At 34.4% G+C, this 19371-nt stretch overlaps 1 protein-coding gene across 1 annotated transcript; it reads left to right on the top strand.

Moving 5' to 3' along the window:
* Window positions 1-580: 580 nt before the first annotated feature.
* On the top strand, window positions 581-17370 carry LOC142134201 (uncharacterized). The gene is made up of 7 exons (XM_075194527.1): window positions 581-1347; window positions 1427-1498; window positions 1612-1662; window positions 2524-2586; window positions 2667-2729; window positions 3206-3268; window positions 17357-17370. Exons 1-7 carry the CDS (start codon window positions 741-743, stop codon window positions 17368-17370), a joined length of 933 nt encoding a protein of 310 aa, XP_075050628.1. The 5' UTR covers window positions 581-740.
* Window positions 17371-19371: the final 2001 nt, after the last annotated feature.

Below are 19371 nucleotides of genomic sequence, written 5' to 3'. Positions count from 1 at the left end.
CTTGTGACTCCTGACTGCTCTCCATTGCTCTAATCTTCGAAATTGGATTAGTGAGTTGACTCTACACTGCACTATACACATATTTTTTATAAAAAATAACATTTTATTTTTTACAATACAGGCAAATACACACAAGAATATACTACAGACATACCACACTTATTTAATTGCACCCACACACACACACACACATATATCTCCTTATATATATATATATATATATATATATATATATATACATTTACATACACACACATTTTTAAAAAAAAAAATATTTTTTTTTTCCTGTATTTAAGCAATTGCAGTTTTGACTTGTTTTAGGATAAAAATTGAATTAGTTTGCATTTACTTTTTTGCAGTCTACATAGATTGTATTGCACGTAGTTTTGTCCCTTAAAAATTATAATATAATTTAGTTAAAATACAACTGCTATATTTTTATCTAGTGTTACATTATTTTTTTGCTGTATTTCTACAGTTGTATTATTGTCCTTTTTCCCTTAGTTATCATTTAGTTTTCTGTAGTTTATAGATTGTATTTAACCTAGTTTGGTCCCTTAAAAATTATATTATAATTTATTTTTTATACAACTGGATTTTTTTTTTAGTCAAGTACTTGTGTAGTTTAATTAATTGTTATTAGTATTATAGTAGGATATTGTACTGTATCCTTAGGCAAGTGTTGTTAAATAGTCAATAGTTTTTATTTATTTTTGCAAAGAAAATTTATTAGAGTAGCCATGTCTAGGGAGCGTAGGGATTCTTCTTCTTCTTCTACACAGGGAACCCAAGAAGAAATTGTCAGCAGTGGCGAGGAATGGAGAGACCGTCCTGAGGAGCGCCAAGAAGAAAGAAGGCGGCAGCAGTTTGTGAGCAGCGTGCAAGCCAGCACAAGCACCCAGCAGCAACATCTTACAGAGAGTGGATCTGATGATGAAGAAGGACCATCTGTAACACGATCCAGGCGCTTCACACTTGAGGAGAATGAAGTCCTTGTTGCTGGGGTACTGCAACATTACGAGACACTGAAGGGTGCCCAATCGCTGAAGGCGTCCTTCAAGCATAAGCAGAAGATTTGGTCCCAGATTGCCTCTGCTGTGTCCGCAGTAGGTGTTCGAGTACGATCAGTTGCGGTTTGCATGAAACGCTTTCGGGACTGCAAGCGCACCACGAAGGCAAAGATGGCAGCCGTTGCCCGTCATTCTAGGGGAACCGGTGGTGGCAAGCCACTGCGCCTAAAATTTAAGCCTTGGGAGAAGAAGATGCGGCAAATTCTCAGTGATGATCTTGTGGAAGGAGTGGAAGGGACAGTGGACACCCTTGATCCATCCACCTTCCAGCCACGAGGTATGTATAATTGTCTATAAAAGTGACGATGTCAATTAAATTTGTATAGAATTCTAAAATTATTTTTACAATTTTGCAGAACAAGATGCAGCACAAAGGAGAAGACATGAAAGTGAAGCAGTACCCCGGAAGAGAAAATCCAAATCAGGAGGTAAATGACAAATGTATAATAAATTTATTTTTTTTTGTAATTTTTTTTTTTACTTGCCTTGCCAAAATCTTATATAAAGATGTACTAATAAATCTTTCTTTAATGTATTTTAGATTTGGGTTATTCTCAAGGACACAAGGGCCAGAGGAGTGTCGAAGGAGAAGGTATGATATAAAGATGTAACATGCATGTATACATGCTCCATAGATTACATACTTTACACTACACATTACACCCATTATAGTGCTAGATTTACTAAGCTGCGGGTTAGCAAAAGTGTGGCTGTTGCCTATAGCAACCAATTAGATTCTAGCTTTATATGAAAGCTAGAATTAGATTGATTGCTATAGGCAACATCCCCAATTTTTCTAATCAACAGCTTATTAAATGTAGCCCTTAAACTTTTAACCTTAAAGCAATATTATTCACACATAACAGTTTTTATGGACAATATCACCTATGTTAAATAAAAAAAAAAATGTTCCATAATAAAGTTGTTTATTATTTTATTAGGTTTTACATCAAAATTTAATCAAACATATTTGTGTATGTATGTACATACATCATCATCACCATTTTTTTTTTAGTGCCACAGATTCCACAGCACTGTATCGAGAAATCACTCACATCAGTCCCTGCACCATTGGAGCTTACAGTCTAAATTCACACACACAGACACTAGGGTCAATTCCAATAGCAGTCAATTAACCTACAAGTGTGTGTATATATATATCTACATGTACACATACATATCTACATATACACATACATATTTACATGTTTATAATTTTGTAATAGTAAGATAGAAATGTATATCATTTGTCTAATAATACCAGGGAATTGATGTCACACTTGTTACTATAATTATTGCATGCAATTAATATATATCAAAAAAATATTCTTCCAATGTAAAATGTAAGTTGTTATTTTTGGTGCATCTAATATTTCCATAAAATTGTCCAAAAACAAAAATGTAATGTTATTGCTTCTATATAACTAAAAATAAATTTTATTTTTTATTATAGGTGTGACATTGCTTATGCCAAGACAAGTCGCAGTGGAAGTAGCGACAACGGCTTCCAATCAAGGTATATATTGTGATCAAGTAGATAGAATATATTTTAAATATAGTACATTTTGCAAAGCTTATTATAATTATTTGTTACAGAAAAAGAAAGCCGTTTAACCAAGTCTACTCATCCTGCCCAAACTGTTGAACCAAATAAAAAAGGTAATTATATTTGCATTGTAAAACAATATGCATATATCTCCTTCTCTCTCTTTTACTATAACTCTCTCTCTTGTTATATCACTGTCGCTCTTAGGTCTATCAATGTCTCTCTCTATTTTACTCTCTCTCTCTCTCTCTCTTTGTCTCTCTCTCTTTCTCGCTCTTTCACTATCACTCTCTCTTTTACTATAACTCTCTCTCTTGTTATATCACTGTCGCTCTTAGGTCTATCAATGTCTCTCTCTATTTCACTCTCTCTCTCTCTCTCTCTCTTTCTCACTCTTTCACTATCACTCTCTCTTTTAACTGTCACTCTCCCTCTTTTTTTCTTTAATATTGCTTTATCTCTCTCTATCTTTTCCTTTCACTATCACACTCTCTCACTCACTATTCCTCATTGTCACTCTTGATTACTATTTAAATCCTTGTCAACAATTAATAATAGCATCTAATAGTATTTTAAAATTAACTTACAGCTCACAAGAGAAGAAGAGTGACTGAGGTACATGTCTCGGAACCTGTTGCTGATGTACAGCGAGGTAATGTTTACACAGAATTAATTTTTTGTTTGGTCTCAGCAACTTTTTTTTTTAATGTGTCATTTTTTTTTAATCTATATACCTATCTATCTATCTCTCTATCTATCTATCTATCTATCTATCTATCTATATATAGATATATATGTAATAATTTATTTTATCTAATTTATTTTTATGTATAGAATGTAAAAGGATTGATGTAAGTCATTGTTTCCAAGAGAAAGGGAGACAGGAGTGTAAAAAAGCCTTGTTTTTGGACGGCAATGAAGAAATGACTATGTTTTTCGATTTTTCTTGCTCAGAAAGACTTAGAAAGTTGATAATTGTGGGCAATGTTAGAAATGTCATGAGAAACAAGAATTATGTAAAAGGATTGATGTTAGTCATTGTTTCCAAGAGAAAGTGAGACAGAAGTGTAAAAAAGCCTTGTTTTTGGACGGCAATGAAGAAATGACTATCTTTTGCGATTTCTCTTGCTCAGAAAGACTTAGAAAGTTGATAATTGTGGGCAATGTTAGAAATGTCATGAGAAACAAGAATTATGTAAATGGATTGATGTAAGTCATTGTTTCCAAGAGAAAGGGAGACAGGAGTGTAAAAAAGCCTTGTTTTTGGACGGCAATGAAGAAATGACTATCTTTTGCGATTTCTCTTGCTCAGGAAGACTTAGAAAGTTGATAATTGTGGGCAATGTTAGAAATGTCATGAGAAACAAGAATTATGTAAAAGGATTGATGTTAGTCATTGTTTCCAAGAAAAAGGGAGACAGGAGTGTAAAAAAGCCTTGTTTTTGGACGGCAATGAAGAAATGACTATCTTTTGCAATTTCTCTTGCTCAGAAAGACTTAGAAAGTTGATAATTGTGGGCAATGTTAGAAATGTCATGAGAAACAAGAATTATGTAAAAGGATTGATGTTAGTCATTGTTTCCAAGAGAAAGTGAGACAGGAGTGTAAATAAGCCTTGTTTTTGGACGGCAATGAAGAAATGACTATGTTTTGCGATTTTTCTTGATCAGAAAGACTTAGAAAGTTGATAATTGTGGGCAATGTTAGAAATGTCATGAGAAACAAGAATTATGTAAAAGGATTGATGTAAGTCATTGTTTCCAAGAGAAAGGGAGACAGGAGTGTAAAAAAGCCTTGTTTTTGGACGGCAATGAAGAAATGACTATCTTTTGCGATTTCTCTTGCTCAGAAAGACTTAGAAAGTTGATAATTGTGGGCAATGTTAGAAATGTCATGAGAAACAAGAATTATGTAAAAGGATTGATGTTAGTCATTGTTTCCAAGAGAAAGGGAGACAGGAGTGTAAAAAAGCCTTGTTTTTGGACGGCAATGAAGAAATGACTATCTTTTGCGATTTCTCTTGCTCAGAAAGACTTAGGAAGTTGATAATTGTGGGCAATGTTAGAAATGTCATGAGAAACAAGAATTATGTAAAAGGATTGATGTAAGTCATTGTTTCCAAGAGAAAGGGAGACAGGAGTGTAAAAAAGCGTTGTTTTTGGACGGCAATGAAGAAATGACTATCTTTTACGATTTCTCTTGCTCAGAAAGACTTAGAAAGTTGATAATTGTGGGCAATGTTAGAAATGTCATGAGAAACAAGAATTATGTAAAAGGATTGATGTAAGTCATTGTTTCCAAGAGAAAGGGAGACAGGAGTGTAAAAAAGCCTTGTTTTTGGACGGCAATGAAGAAATGACTATGTTTTTCGATTTTTCTTGCTCAGAAAGACTTAGAAAGTTGATAATTGTGGGCAATGTTAGAAATGTCATGAGAAACAAGAATTATGTTAAAGGATTGATGTAAGTCATTGTTTCCAAGAGAAAGGGAGACAGGAGTGTAAAAAAGCCTTGTTTTTGGACGGCAATGAAGAAATGACTATCTTTTGCGATTTCTCTTGCTCAGAAAGACTTAGAAAGTTGATAATTGTGGGCAATGTTAGAAATGTCATGAGAAACAAGAATTATGTAAAAGGATTGATGTTAGTCATTGTTTCCAAGAGAAAGTGAGACAGAAGTGTAAAAAAGCCTTGTTTTTGGACGGCAATGAAGAAATGACTATCTTTTGCGATTTCTCTTGCTCAGAAAGACTTAGAAAGTTGATAATTGTGGGCAATGTTAGAAATGTCATGAGAAACAAGAATTATGTAAATGGATTGATGTAAGTCATTGTTTCCAAGAGAAAGGGAGACAGGAGTGTAAAAAAGCCTTGTTTTTGGACGGCAATGAAGAAATGACTATCTTTTGCGATTTCTCTTGCTCAGGAAGACTTAGAAAGTTGATAATTGTGGGCAATGTTAGAAATGTCATGAGAAACAAGAATTATGTAAAAGGATTGATGTTAGTCATTGTTTCCAAGAAAAAGGGAGACAGGAGTGTAAAAAAGCCTTGTTTTTGGACGGCAATGAAGAAATGACTATCTTTTGCAATTTCTCTTGCTCAGAAAGACTTAGAAAGTTGATAATTGTGGGCAATGTTAGAAATGTCATGAGAAACAAGAATTATGTAAAAGGATTGATGTTAGTCATTGTTTCCAAGAGAAAGTGAGACAGGAGTGTAAATAAGCCTTGTTTTTGGACGGCAATGAAGAAATGACTATGTTTTGCGATTTTTCTTGATCAGAAAGACTTAGAAAGTTGATAATTGTGGGCAATGTTAGAAATGTCATGAGAAACAAGAATTATGTAAAAGGATTGATGTAAGTCATTGTTTCCAAGAGAAAGGGAGACAGGAGTGTAAAAAAGCCTTGTTTTTGGACGGCAATGAAGAAATGACTATCTTTTGCGATTTCTCTTGCTCAGAAAGACTTAGAAAGTTGATAATTGTGGGCAATGTTAGAAATGTCATGAGAAACAAGAATTATGTAAAAGGATTGATGTTAGTCATTGTTTCCAAGAGAAAGGGAGACAGGAGTGTAAAAAAGCCTTGTTTTTGGACGGCAATGAAGAAATGACTATCTTTTGCGATTTCTCTTGCTCAGAAAGACTTAGGAAGTTGATAATTGTGGGCAATGTTAGAAATGTCATGAGAAACAAGAATTATGTAAAAGGATTGATGTAAGTCATTGTTTCCAAGAGAAAGGGAGACAGGAGTGTAAAAAAGCCTTGTTTTTGGACGGCAATGAAGAAATGACTATCTTTTACGATTTCTCTTGCTCAGAAAGACTTAGAAAGTTGATAATTGTGGGCAATGTTAGAAATGTCATGAGAAACAAGAATTATGTAAAAGGATTGATGTAAGTCATTGTTTCCAAGAGAAAGGGAGACAGGAGTGTAAAAAAGCCTTGTTTTTGGACGGCAATGAAGAAATGACTATGTTTTTCGATTTTTCTTGCTCAGAAAGACTTAGAAAGTTGATAATTGTGGGCAATGTTAGAAATGTCATGAGAAACAAGAATTATGTTAAAGGATTGATGTAAGTCATTGTTTCCAAGAGAAAGGGAGACAGGAGTGTAAAAAAGCCTTGTTTTTGGACGGCAATGAAGAAATGACTATCTTTTGCGATTTCTCTTGCTCAGAAAGACTTAGAAAGTTGATAATTGTGGGCAATGTTAGAAATGTCATGAGAAACAAGAATTATGTAAAAGGATTGATGTTAGTCATTGTTTCCAAGAGAAAGGGAGACAGGAGTGTAAAAAAGCCTTGTTTTTGGACGGCAATGAAGAAATGACTATCTTTTGCGATTTCTCTTGCTCAGAAAGACTTAGAAAGTTGATAATTGTGGGCAATGTTAGAAATGTCATGAGAAACAAGAATTATGTAAATGGATTGATGTAAGTCATTGTTTCCAAGAGAAAGGGAGACAGGAGTGTAAAAAAGCCTTGTTTTTGGACGGCAATGAAGAAATGACTATCATTTGCGATTTCTCTTGCTCAGAAAGACTTAGAAAGTTGATAATTGTGGGCAATGTTAAAAATGTCATGAGAAACAAGAATTATGTAAAAGGATTGATGTAAGTCATTGTTTCCAAGAGAAAGGGAGACAGGAGTGTAAAAAAGCGTTGTTTTTGGACGGCAATGAAGAAATGACTATCTTTTGCGATTTCTCTTGCTCAGAAAGACTTAGCAAGTTTATAATTGTGGGCAATGTTAGAAATGTCATGAGAAACAAGAATTATGTAAAAGGATTGATGTAAGTCATTGTTTCCAAGAGAAAGGGAGACAGTAGTGTAAAAAAGCGTTGTTTTTGGACGGCAATGAAGAAATGACTATGTTTTGCGATTTTTCTTGATCAGAAAGACTTAGAAAGTTGATAATTGTGGGCAATGTTAGAAATGTCATGAGAAACAAGAATTATGTAAAAGGATTGATGTAAGTCATTGTTTCCAAGAGAAAGGGAGACAGGAGTGTAAAAAAGCCTTGTTTTTGGACGGCAATGAAGAAATGACTATCTTTTGCGATTTTTCTTGCTCAGAAAGACTTAGAAAGTTGATAATTGTGGGCAATGTTAGAAATGTCATGAGAAACAAGAATTATGTTAAAGGATTGATGTAAGTCATTGTTTCCAAGAGAAAGGGAGACAGGAGTGTAAAAAAGCCTTGTTTTTGGACGGCAATGAAGAAATGACTATCTTTTGCGATTTCTCTTGCTCAGAAAGACTTAGAAAGTTGATAATTGTGGGCAATGTTAGAAATGTCATGAGAAACAAGAATTATGTAAAAGGATTGATGTTAGTCATTGTTTCCAAGAGAAAGGGAGACAGGAGTGTAAAAAAGCTTTGTTTTTGGACGGCAATGAAGAAATGACTATCTTTTGCGATTTCTCTTGCTCAGAAAGACTTAGAAAGTTGATAATTGTGGGCAATGTTAGAAATGTCATGAGAAACAAGAATTATGTAAAAGGATTGATGTTAGTCATTGTTTCCAAGAGAAAGGGAGACAGGAGTGTAAAAAAGCCTTGTTTTTGGACGGCAATGAAGAAATGACTATCTTTTGCGATTTCTCTTGCTCAGAAAGACTTAGAGAGTTGATAATTGTGGGCAATGTTAGAAATGTCATGAGAAACAAGAATTATGTAAAAGGATTGATGTAAGCCATTGTTTCCAAGAGAAAGGGAGACAGGAGTGTAAAAAAGCCTTGTTTTTGGACTGCAATGAAGAAATGACTATCTTTTGCGATTACTCTTGCTCAGAAAGACTTAGAAAGTTGATAATTGTGGGCAATGTTAGAAATGTCATGAGAAACAAGAATTATGTAAAAGGATTGATGTAAGTCATTGTTTCCAAGAGAAAGGGAGACAGGAGTGTAAAAAAGCCTTGTTTTTGGACGGCAATGAAGAAATGACTATGTTTTTCGATTTTCATTGCTCAGAAAGACTTAGAAAGTTGATAATTGTGGGCAATGTTAGAAATGTCATGAGAAACAAGAATTATGTAAAAGGATTGATGTTAGTCATTGTTTCCAAGAGAAAGTGAGACAGAAGTGTAAAAAAGCCTTGTTTTTGGACGGCAATGAAGAAATGACTATCTTTTGCGATTTCTCTTGCTCAGAAAGACTTAGAAAGTTGATAATTGTGGGCAATGTTAGAAATGTCATGAGAAACAAGAATTATGTAAATGGATTGATGTAAGTCATTGTTTCCAAGAGAAAGGGAGACAGGAGTGTAAAAAAGCCTTGTTTTTGGACGGCAATGAAGAAATGACTATCTTTTGCGATTTCTCTTGCTCAGAAAGACTTAGAAAGTTGATAATTGTGGGCAATGTTAGAAATGTCATGAGAAACAAGAATTATGTAAATGGATTGATGTAAGTCATTGTTTCCAAGAGAAAGGGAGACAGGAGTGTAAAAAAAGCCTTGTTTTTGGACGGCAATGAAGAAATGACTATCATTTGCGATTTCTCTTGCTCAGAAAGACTTAGAAAGTTGATAATTGTGGGCAATGTTAGAAATGTCATGAGAAACAAGAATTATGTAAAAGGATTGATGTAAGTCATTGTTTCCAAGAGAAAGGGAGACAGGAGTGTAAAAAAGCGTTGTTTTTGGACGGCAATGAAGAAATGACTCTTTTGCGATTTCTCTTGCTCAGAAAGACTTAGCAAGTTTATAATTGTGGGCAATGTTAGAAATGTCATGAGAAACAAGAATTATGTAAAAGGATTGATGTAAGTCATTGTTTCCAAGAGAAAGGGAGACAGTAGTGTAAAAAAGCGTTGTTTTTGGACGGCAATGAAGAAATGACTATGTTTTGCGATTTTTCTTGATCAGAAAGACTTAGAAAGTTGATAATTGTGGGCAATGTTAGAAATGTCATGAGAAACAAGAATTATGTAAAAGGATTGATGTAAGTCATTGTTTCCAAGAGAAAGGGAGACAGGAGTGTAAAAAAGCCTTGTTTTTGGACGGCAATGAAGAAATGACTATCTTTTGCGATTTCTCTTGCTCAGAAAGACTTAGAGAGTTGATAATAGTGGGCAATGTTAGAAATGTCATGAGAAACAAGAATTATGTAAAAGGATTGATGTTAGTCATTGTTTCCAAGAGAAAGGGAGACAGGAGTGTAAAAAAGCCTTGTTTTTGGACGGCAATGAAGAAATGACTATCTTTTGCGATTTTTCTTGCTCAGAAAGACTTAGAAAGTTGATAATTGTGGGCAATGTTAGAAATGTCATGAGAAACAAGAATTATGTAAAAGGATTGGTGTAAGTCATTGTTTTCAAGAGAAAGTGAGACAGGAGTGTAAAAAAGCGTTGTTTTTGGACGGCAATGAAGAAATTACTATGTTTTGCGATTTTTCTTGATCAGAAAGACTTAGAAAGTTGATAATTGTGGGCAATGTTAGAAATGTCATGAGAAACAAGAATTATGTAAAAGGATTGATGTAAGTCATTGTTTCCAAGAGAAAGGGAGACAGTAGTGTAAAAAAGCGTTGTTTTTGGACGGCAATGAAGAAATGACTATGTTTTGCGATTTTTCTTGATCAGAAAGACTTAGAAAGTTGATAATTGTGGGCAATGTTAGAAATGTCATGAGAAACAAGAATTATGTTAAAGGATTGATGTAAGTCATTGTTTCCAAGAGAAAGTGAGACAGGAGTGTAAAAAAGCGTTGTTTTTGGACGGCAATGAAGAAATTACTATGTTTTGCGATTTTTCTTGATCAGAAAGACTTAGAAAGTTGATAATTGTGGGCAATGTTAGAAATGTCATGAGAAACAAGAATTATGTAAAAGGATTGATGTAAGTCATTGTTTCCAAGAGAAAGGGAGACAGGAGTGTAAAAAAGCCTTGTTTTTGGACGGCAATGAAGAAATGACTATGTTTTTCGATTTTTCTTGCTCAGAAAGACTTAGAAAGTTGATAATTGTGGGCAATGTTAGAAATGTCATGAGAAACAAGAATTATGTTAAAGGATTGATGTAAGTCATTGTTTCCAAGAGAAAGGGAGACAGGAGTGTAAAAAAGCCTTGTTTTTGGACGGCAATGAAGAAATGACTATCTTTTGCGATTTCTCTTGCTCAGAAAGACTTAGAAAGTTGATAATTGTGGGCAATGTTAGAAATGTCATGAGAAACAAGAATTATGTAAAAGGATTGATGTTAGTCATTGTTTCCAAGAGAAAGTGAGACAGAAGTGTAAAAAAGCCTTGTTTTTGGACGGCAATGAAGAAATGACTATCTTTTGCGATTTCTCTTGCTCAGAAAGACTTAGAAAGTTGATAATTGTGGGCAATGTTAGAAATGTCATGAGAAACAAGAATTATGTAAATGGATTGATGTAAGTCATTGTTTCCAAGAGAAAGGGAGACAGGAGTGTAAAAAAGCCTTGTTTTTGGACGGCAATGAAGAAATGACTATCTTTTGCGATTTCTCTTGCTCAGGAAGACTTAGAAAGTTGATAATTGTGGGCAATGTTAGAAATGTCATGAGAAACAAGAATTATGTAAAAGGATTGATGTTAGTCATTGTTTCCAAGAAAAAGGGAGACAGGAGTGTAAAAAAGCCTTGTTTTTGGACGGCAATGAAGAAATGACTATCTTTTGCAATTTCTCTTGCTCAGAAAGACTTAGAAAGTTGATAATTGTGGGCAATGTTAGAAATGTCATGAGAAACAAGAATTATGTAAAAGGATTGATGTTAGTCATTGTTTCCAAGAGAAAGTGAGACAGGAGTGTAAATAAGCCTTGTTTTTGGACGGCAATGAAGAAATGACTATGTTTTGCGATTTTTCTTGATCAGAAAGACTTAGAAAGTTGATAATTGTGGGCAATGTTAGAAATGTCATGAGAAACAAGAATTATGTAAAAGGATTGATGTAAGTCATTGTTTCCAAGAGAAAGGGAGACAGGAGTGTAAAAAAGCCTTGTTTTTGGACGGCAATGAAGAAATGACTATCTTTTGCGATTTCTCTTGCTCAGAAAGACTTAGAAAGTTGATAATTGTGGGCAATGTTAAAAATGTCATGAGAAACAAGAATTATGTAAAAGGATTGATGTAAGTCATTGTTTCCAAGAGAAAGGGAGACAGGAGTGTAAAAAAGCGTTGTTTTTGGACGGCAATGAAGAAATGACTATCTTTTGCGATTTCTCTTGCTCAGAAAGACTTAGCAAGTTTATAATTGTGGGCAATGTTAGAAATGTCATGAGAAACAAGAATTATGTAAAAGGATTGATGTAAGTCATTGTTTCCAAGAGAAAGGGAGACAGTAGTGTAAAAAAGCGTTGTTTTTGGACGGCAATGAAGAAATGACTATGTTTTGCGATTTTTCTTGATCAGAAAGACTTAGAAAGTTGATAATTGTGGGCAATGTTAGAAATGTCATGAGAAACAAGAATTATGTAAAAGGATTGATGTAAGTCATTGTTTCCAAGAGAAAGGGAGACAGGAGTGTAAAAAAGCCTTGTTTTTGGACGGCAATGAAGAAATGACTATCTTTTGCGATTTTTCTTGCTCAGAAAGACTTAGAAAGTTGATAATTGTGGGCAATGTTAGAAATGTCATGAGAAACAAGAATTATGTTAAAGGATTGATGTAAGTCATTGTTTCCAAGAGAAAGGGAGACAGTAGTGTAAAAAAGCGTTGTTTTTGGACGGCAATGAAGAAATGACTATGTTTTGCGATTTTTCTTGATCAGAAAGACTTAGAAAGTTGATAATTGTGGGCAATGTTAGAAATGTCATGAGAAACAAGAATTATGTAAAAGGATTGATGTAAGTCATTGTTTCCAAGAGAAAGGGAGACAGGAGTGTAAAAAAGCGTTGTTTTTGGACGGCAATGAAGAAATGACTATCTTTTGCGATTTCTCTTGCTCAGAAAGACTTAGAGAGTTGATAATTGTGGGCAATGTTAGAAATGTCATGAGAAACAAGAATTATGTAAAAGGATTGATGTTAGTCATTGTTTCCAAGAGAAAGGGAGACAGGAGTGTAAAAAAGCCTTGTTCTTGGACGGCAATGAAGAAATGACTATCTTTTGCGATTTTTCTTGCTCAGAAAGACTTAGAAAGTTGATAATTGTGGGCAATGTTAGAAATGTCATGAGAAACAAGAATTATGTTAAAGGATTGATGTAAGTCATTGTTTCCAAGAGAAAGGGAGACAGGAGTGTAAAAAAGCCTTGTTTTTGGACGGCAATGAAGAAATGACTATCTTTTGCGATTTCTCTTGCTCAGAAAGACTTAGAAAGTTGATAATTGTGGGCAATGTTAGAAATGTCATGAGAAACAAGAATTATGTAAAAGGATTGATGTTAGTCATTGTTTCCAAGAGAAAGGGAGACAGGAGTGTAAAAAAGCTTTGTTTTTGGACGGCAATGAAGAAATGACTATCTTTTGCGATTTCTCTTGCTCAGAAAGACTTAGAAAGTTGATAATTGTGGGCAATGTTAGAAATGTCATGAGAAACAAGAATTATGTAAAAGGATTGATGTTAGTCATTGTTTCCAAGAGAAAGGGAGACAGGAGTGTAAAAAAGCCTTGTTTTTGGACGGCAATGAAGAAATGACTATCTTTTGCGATTTCTCTTGCTCAGAAAGACTTAGAGAGTTGATAATTGTGGGCAAGGTTAGAAATGTCATGAGAAACAAGAATTATGTAAAAGGATTGATGTAAGCCATTGTTTCCAAGAGAAAGGGAGACAGGAGTGTAAAAAAGCTTTGTTTTTGGACGGCAATGAAGAAATGACTATGTTTTGCGATTTTTCTTGATCAAAAAAACTTAGAAAGTTGATAATTGTGGGCAATGTTAGAAATGTCATGAGAAACAAGAATTATGTAAAAGGATTGATGTAAGTCATTGTTTCCAAGAGAAAGGGAGACAGGAGTGTAAAAAAGCGTTGTTTTTGGACGGCAATAAAGAAATGACTATCTTTTGCGATTTCTCTTGCTCAGAAAGACTTAGAGAGTTGATAATTGTGGGCAATGTTAGAAATGTCATGAGAAACAAGAATTATGTAAAAGGATTGATGTAAGCCATTGTTTCCAAGAGAAAGGGAGACAGGAGTGTAAAAAAGCCTTGTTTTTGGACGGCAATGAAGAAATGACTATCTTTTGCGATTTCTCTTGCTCAGAAAGACTTAGAAAGTTGATAATTGTGGGCAATGTTAGAAATGTCATGAGAAACAAGAATTATGTAAAAGGATTGATGTTAGTCATTGTTTCCAAGAGAAAGGGAGACAGGAGTGTAAAAAAGCTTTGTTTTTGGACGGCAATGAAGAAATGACTATCTTTTGCGATTTCTCTTGCTCAGAAAGACTTAGAAAGTTGATAATTGTGGGCAATGTTAGAAATGTCATGAGAAACAAGAATTATGTAAAAGGATTGATGTTAGTCATTGTTTCCAAGAGAAAGGGAGACAGGAGTGTAAAAAAGCCTTGTTTTTGGACGGCAATGAAGAAATGACTATGTTTTGCGATTTTTCTTGATCAAAAAAACTTAGAAAGTTGATAATTGTGGGCAATGTTAGAAATGTCATGAGAAACAAGAATTATGTAAAATGATTGATGTAAGTCATTGTTTCCAAGAGAAAGGGAGACAGGAGTGTAAAAAAGCGTTGTTTTTGGACGGCAATGAAGAAATGACTATCTTTTGCGATTTCTCTTGCTCAGAAAGACTTAGAAAGTTGATAATTGTGGGCAATGTTAGAAATGTCATGAGAAACAAGAATTATGTAAAAGGATTGATGTAAGTCATTGTTTCCAAGAGAAAGGGAGACAGGAGTGTAAAAAAGCCTTGTTTTTGGACGGCAATGAAGAAATGACTATCTTTTGCGATTTCTCTTGCTCAGAAAGACTTAGAAAGTTGATAATTGTGGGCAATGTTAGAAATGTCATGAGAAACAAGAATTATGTAAAAGGATTGATGTTAGTCATTGTTTCCAAGAGAAAGGGAGACAGGAGTGTAAAAAAGCTTTGTTTTTGGACGGCAATGAAGAAATGACTATCTTTTGCGATTTCTCTTGCTCAGAAAGACTTAGAAAGTTGATAATTGTGGGCAATGTTAGAAATGTCATGAGAAACAAGAATTATGTAAAAGGATTGATGTTAGTCATTGTTTCCAAGAGAAAGGGAGACAGGAGTGTAAAAAAGCCTTGTTTTTGGACGGCAATGAAGAAATGACTATCTTTTGCGATTTCTCTTGCTCAGAAAGACTTAGAGAGTTGATAATTGTGGGCAAGGTTAGAAATGTCATGAGAAACAAGAATTATGTAAAAGGATTGATGTAAGCCATTGTTTCCAAGAGAAAGGGAGACAGGAGTGTAAAAAAGCTTTGTTTTTGGACGGCAATGAAGAAATGACTATGTTTTGCGATTTTTCTTGATCAAAAAAACTTAGAAAGTTGATAATTGTGGGCAATGTTAGAAATGTCATGAGAAACAAGAATTATGTAAAAGGATTGATGTAAGTCATTGTTTCCAAGAGAAAGGGAGACAGGAGTGTAAAAAAGCGTTGTTTTTGGACGGCAATAAAGAAATGACTATCTTTTGCGATTTCTCTTGCTCAGAAAGACTTAGAGAGTTGATAATTGTGGGCAATGTTAGAAATGTCATGAGAAACAAGAATTATGTAAAAGGATTGATGTAAGCCATTGTTTCCAAGAGAAAGGGAGACAGGAGTGTAAAAAAGCCTTGTTTTTGGACGGCAATGAAGAAATGACTATCTTTTGCGATTTCTCTTGCTCAGAAAGACTTAGAAAGTTGATAATTGTGGGCAATGTTAGAAATGTCATGAGAAACAAGAATTATGTAAAAGGATTGATGTTAGTCATTGTTTCCAAGAGAAAGGGAGACAGGAGTGTAAAAAAGCTTTGTTTTTGGACGGCAATGAAGAAATGACTATCTTTTGCGATTTCTCTTGCTCAGAAAGACTTAGAAAGTTGATAATTGTGGGCAATGTTAGAAATGTCATGAGAAACAAGAATTATGTAAAAGGATTGATGTTAGTCATTGTTTCCAAGAGAAAGGGAGACAGGAGTGTAAAAAAGCCTTGTTTTTGGACGGCAATGAAGAAATGACTATGTTTTGCGATTTTTCTTGATCAAAAAAACTTAGAAAGTTGATAATTGTGGGCAATGTTAGAAATGTCATGAGAAACAAGAATTATGTAAAATGATTGATGTAAGTCATTGTTTCCAAGAGAAAGGGAGACAGGAGTGTAAAAAAGCGTTGTTTTTGGACGGCAATGAAGAAATGACTATCTTTTGCGATTTCTCTTGCTCAGAAAGACTTAGAGAGTTGATAATTGTGGGCAATGTTAGAAATGTCATGAGAAACAAGAATTATGTAAAAGGATTGATGTAAGCCATTGTTTCCAAGAGAAAGGGAGACAGGAGTGTAAAAAAGCCTTGTTTTTGGACGGCAATGAAGAAATGACTATCTTTTGCGATTTCTCTTGCTCAGAAAGACTTAGAAAGTTGATAATTGTGGGCAATGTTAGAAATGTCATGAGAAACAAGAATTATGTAAAAGGATTGATGTTAGTCATTGTTTCCAAGAGAAAGGGAGACAGGAGTTTAAAAAAGCCTTGTTTTTGGACGGCAATGAAGAAATGACTATCTTTTGCGATTTCTCTTGCTCAGAAAGACTTAGAAAGTTGATAATTGTGGGCAATATTAGAAATGTCATGAGAAACAAGAATTATGTAAAAGGATTGATGTAAGTCATTGTTTCCAAGAGAAAGGGAGACAGGAGTGTAAAAAAGCGTTGTTTTTGGACGGCAATAAAGAAATGACTATCTTTTGCGATTTCTCTTGCTCAGAAAGACTTAGAGAGTTGATAATTGTGGGCAATGTTAGAAATGTCATGAGAAACAAGAATTATGTAAAAGGATTGATGTAAGCCATTGTTTCCAAGAGAAAGGGAGACAGGAGTGTAAAAAAGCCTTGTTTTTGGACGGCAATGAAGAAATGACTATCTTTTGCGATTTCTCTTGCTCAGAAAGACTTAGAAAGTTGATAATTGTGGGCAATGTTAGAAATGTCATGAGAAACAAGAATTATGTAAAAGGATTGATGTTAGTCATTGTTTCCAAGAGAAAGGGAGACAGGAGTGTAAAAAAGCTTTGTTTTTGGACGGCAATGAAGAAATGACTATCTTTTGCGATTTCTCTTGCTCAGAAAGACTTAGAAAGTTGATAATTGTGGGCAATGTTAGAAATGTCATGAGAAACAAGAATTATGTAAAAGGATTGATGTTAGTCATTGTTTCCAAGAGAAAGGGAGACAGGAGTGTAAAAAAGCCTTGTTTTTGGACGGCAATGAAGAAATGACTATCTTTTGCGATTTCTCTTGCTCAGAAAGACTTAGAGAGTTGATAATTGTGGGCAATGTTAGAAATGTCATGAGAAACAAGAATTATGTAAAAGGATTGATGTAAGCCATTGTTTCCAAGAGAAAGGGAGACAGGAGTGTAAAAAAGCCTTGTTTTTGGACGGCAATGAAGAAATGACTATCTTTTGCGATTTCTCTTGCTCAGAAAGACTTAGAAAGTTGATAATTGTGGGCAATGTTAGAAATGTCATGAGAAACAAGAATTATGTAAAAGGATTGATGTAATTCATTGTTTTCAAGAGAAAGGGAGACAGGAGTGTAAAAAAGCGTTGTTTTTGGACGGCAATGAAGAAATGACTATGTTTTGCGATTTTTCTTGATCAAAAAGACTTAGCAAGTTGATAATTGTGGGCAATGTTAGAAATGTCATGAGAAACAAGAATTATGTAAAAGGATTGATGTAAGTCATTGTTTCCAAGAGAAAGGGAGACAGGAGTGTAAAAAAGCGTTGTTTTTGGACGGCAATGAAGAAATGACTATGTTTTGCGATTTTTCTTGATCAAAAAGACTTAGAAAGTTGATAATTGTGGGCAATGTTAGAAATGTCATGAGAAACAAGAATTATGTAAAAGGATTGATGTAAGTCATTGTTTCCAAGAGAAAGGGAGACAGGAGTGTAAAAAAGCGTTGTTTTTGGACGGCAATGAAGAAATGACTATCTTTTGCGATTTCTCTTGCTCAGAAAGACTTAGAAAGTTGATAATTGTGGGCAATGTTAGAAATGTCATGAGAAACAAGAATTATGTAAAAGGATTGATGTTAGTCATTGTTTCCAAGAGAAAGGGAGACAGGAGTGTAAAAAAGCCTTGTTTTTGGACGGCAATGAAGAAATGACTATCTTTTGCGATTTCTCTTGCTCAGAAAGACTTAGCAAGTTGATAATTGTGGGCAATGTTAGAAATGTCATGAGAAACAAGAATTATGTAAAAGGATTGATGTAAGTCATTGTTTCCAAGAGAAAGGGAGACAGGAGTGTAAAAAAGCGTTGTTTTTGGACGGCAATGAAGAAATGACTATGTTTTGCGATTTTTCTTGATCAGAAAGACTTAGAAAGTTGATAATTGTGGGCAATGTTAGAAATATCATGAGAAACAAGAATTATGTAAAAGGATTGATGTAAGTCATTGTTTCCAAGAGAAAGGGAGACAGGAGTGTAAAAAAGCGTTGTTTTTGGACGGCAATGAAGAAATGACTATCTTTTGCGATTTCTCTTGCTCAGAAAGACTTAGAGAGTTGATAATTGTGGGCAATGTTAGAAATGTCATGAGAAACAAGAATTATGTAAAAGGATTGATGTTAGTCATTGTTTCCAAGAGAAAGGGAGACAGGAGTGTAAAAAAGCCTTGTTTTTGGACGGCAATGAAGAAATGACTATGTTTTGCGATTTTTCTTGATCAAAAAAACTTAGAAAGTTTATAATTGTGGGCAAAGTTAGAAATGTCATGAGAAACAAGAATTATGTAAAAGGATTGATGTAAGTCATTGTTTCCAAGAGAAAGGGAGACAGGAGTGTAAAAAAGCCTTGTTTTTGGACGGCAATGAAGAAATGACTATCTTTTGTGATTTCTCTTGCTCAGAAAGACTTAGGAAGTTGATAATTGTGGGCAATGTTAGAAATGTCATGAGAAACAAGAATTATATAAAAGGATTGATGTAAGTCATTGTTTCCAAGAGAAAGGGAGACAGGAGTGTAAAAAAGCCTTGTTTTTGGACGGCAATGAAGAAATGACTATCTTTTGCGATTTCTCTTGCTCAGAAAGACTTAGCAAGTTGATAATTGTGGGCAATGTTAGAAATGTCATGAGAAACAAGAATTATGTAAAAGGATTGATGTAAGTCATTGTTTCCAAGAGAAAGGGAGACAGGAGTGTAAAAAAGCCTTGTTTTTGGACGGCAATGAAGAAATGACTATGTTTTGCGATTTTTTTTGATCAGAAAGACTTAGAAAGTTGATAATTGTGGGCAATGTTAGAAATATCATGAGAAACAAGAATTATGTAAAAGGATTGATGTAAGTCATTGTTTCCAAGAGAAAGGGAGACAGGAGTGTAAAAAAGCGTTGTTTTTGGACGGCAATGAAGAAATGACTATCTTTTGCGATTTCTCTTGCTCAGAAAGACTTAGAGAGTTGATAATTGTGGGCAATGTTAGAAATGTCATGAGAAACAAGAATTATGTAAAAGGATTGATGTTAGTCATTGTTTCCAAGAGAAAGGGAGACAGGAGTGTAAAAAAGCCTTGTTTTTGGACGGCAATGAAGAAATGACTATCTTTTGCGATTTTTCTTGCTCAGAAAGACTTAGAAAGTTGATAATTGTGGGCAATGTTAGAAATGTCATGAGA

Source organism: Mixophyes fleayi, unplaced genomic scaffold, assembly GCF_038048845.1.
Source record: "Mixophyes fleayi isolate aMixFle1 unplaced genomic scaffold, aMixFle1.hap1 Scaffold_42, whole genome shotgun sequence".
In the NCBI taxonomy this organism is placed as follows: Eukaryota; Metazoa; Chordata; class Amphibia; order Anura; family Limnodynastidae; genus Mixophyes; species Mixophyes fleayi.
This window is presented reverse-complemented; position numbering and strand designations above follow the sequence as displayed.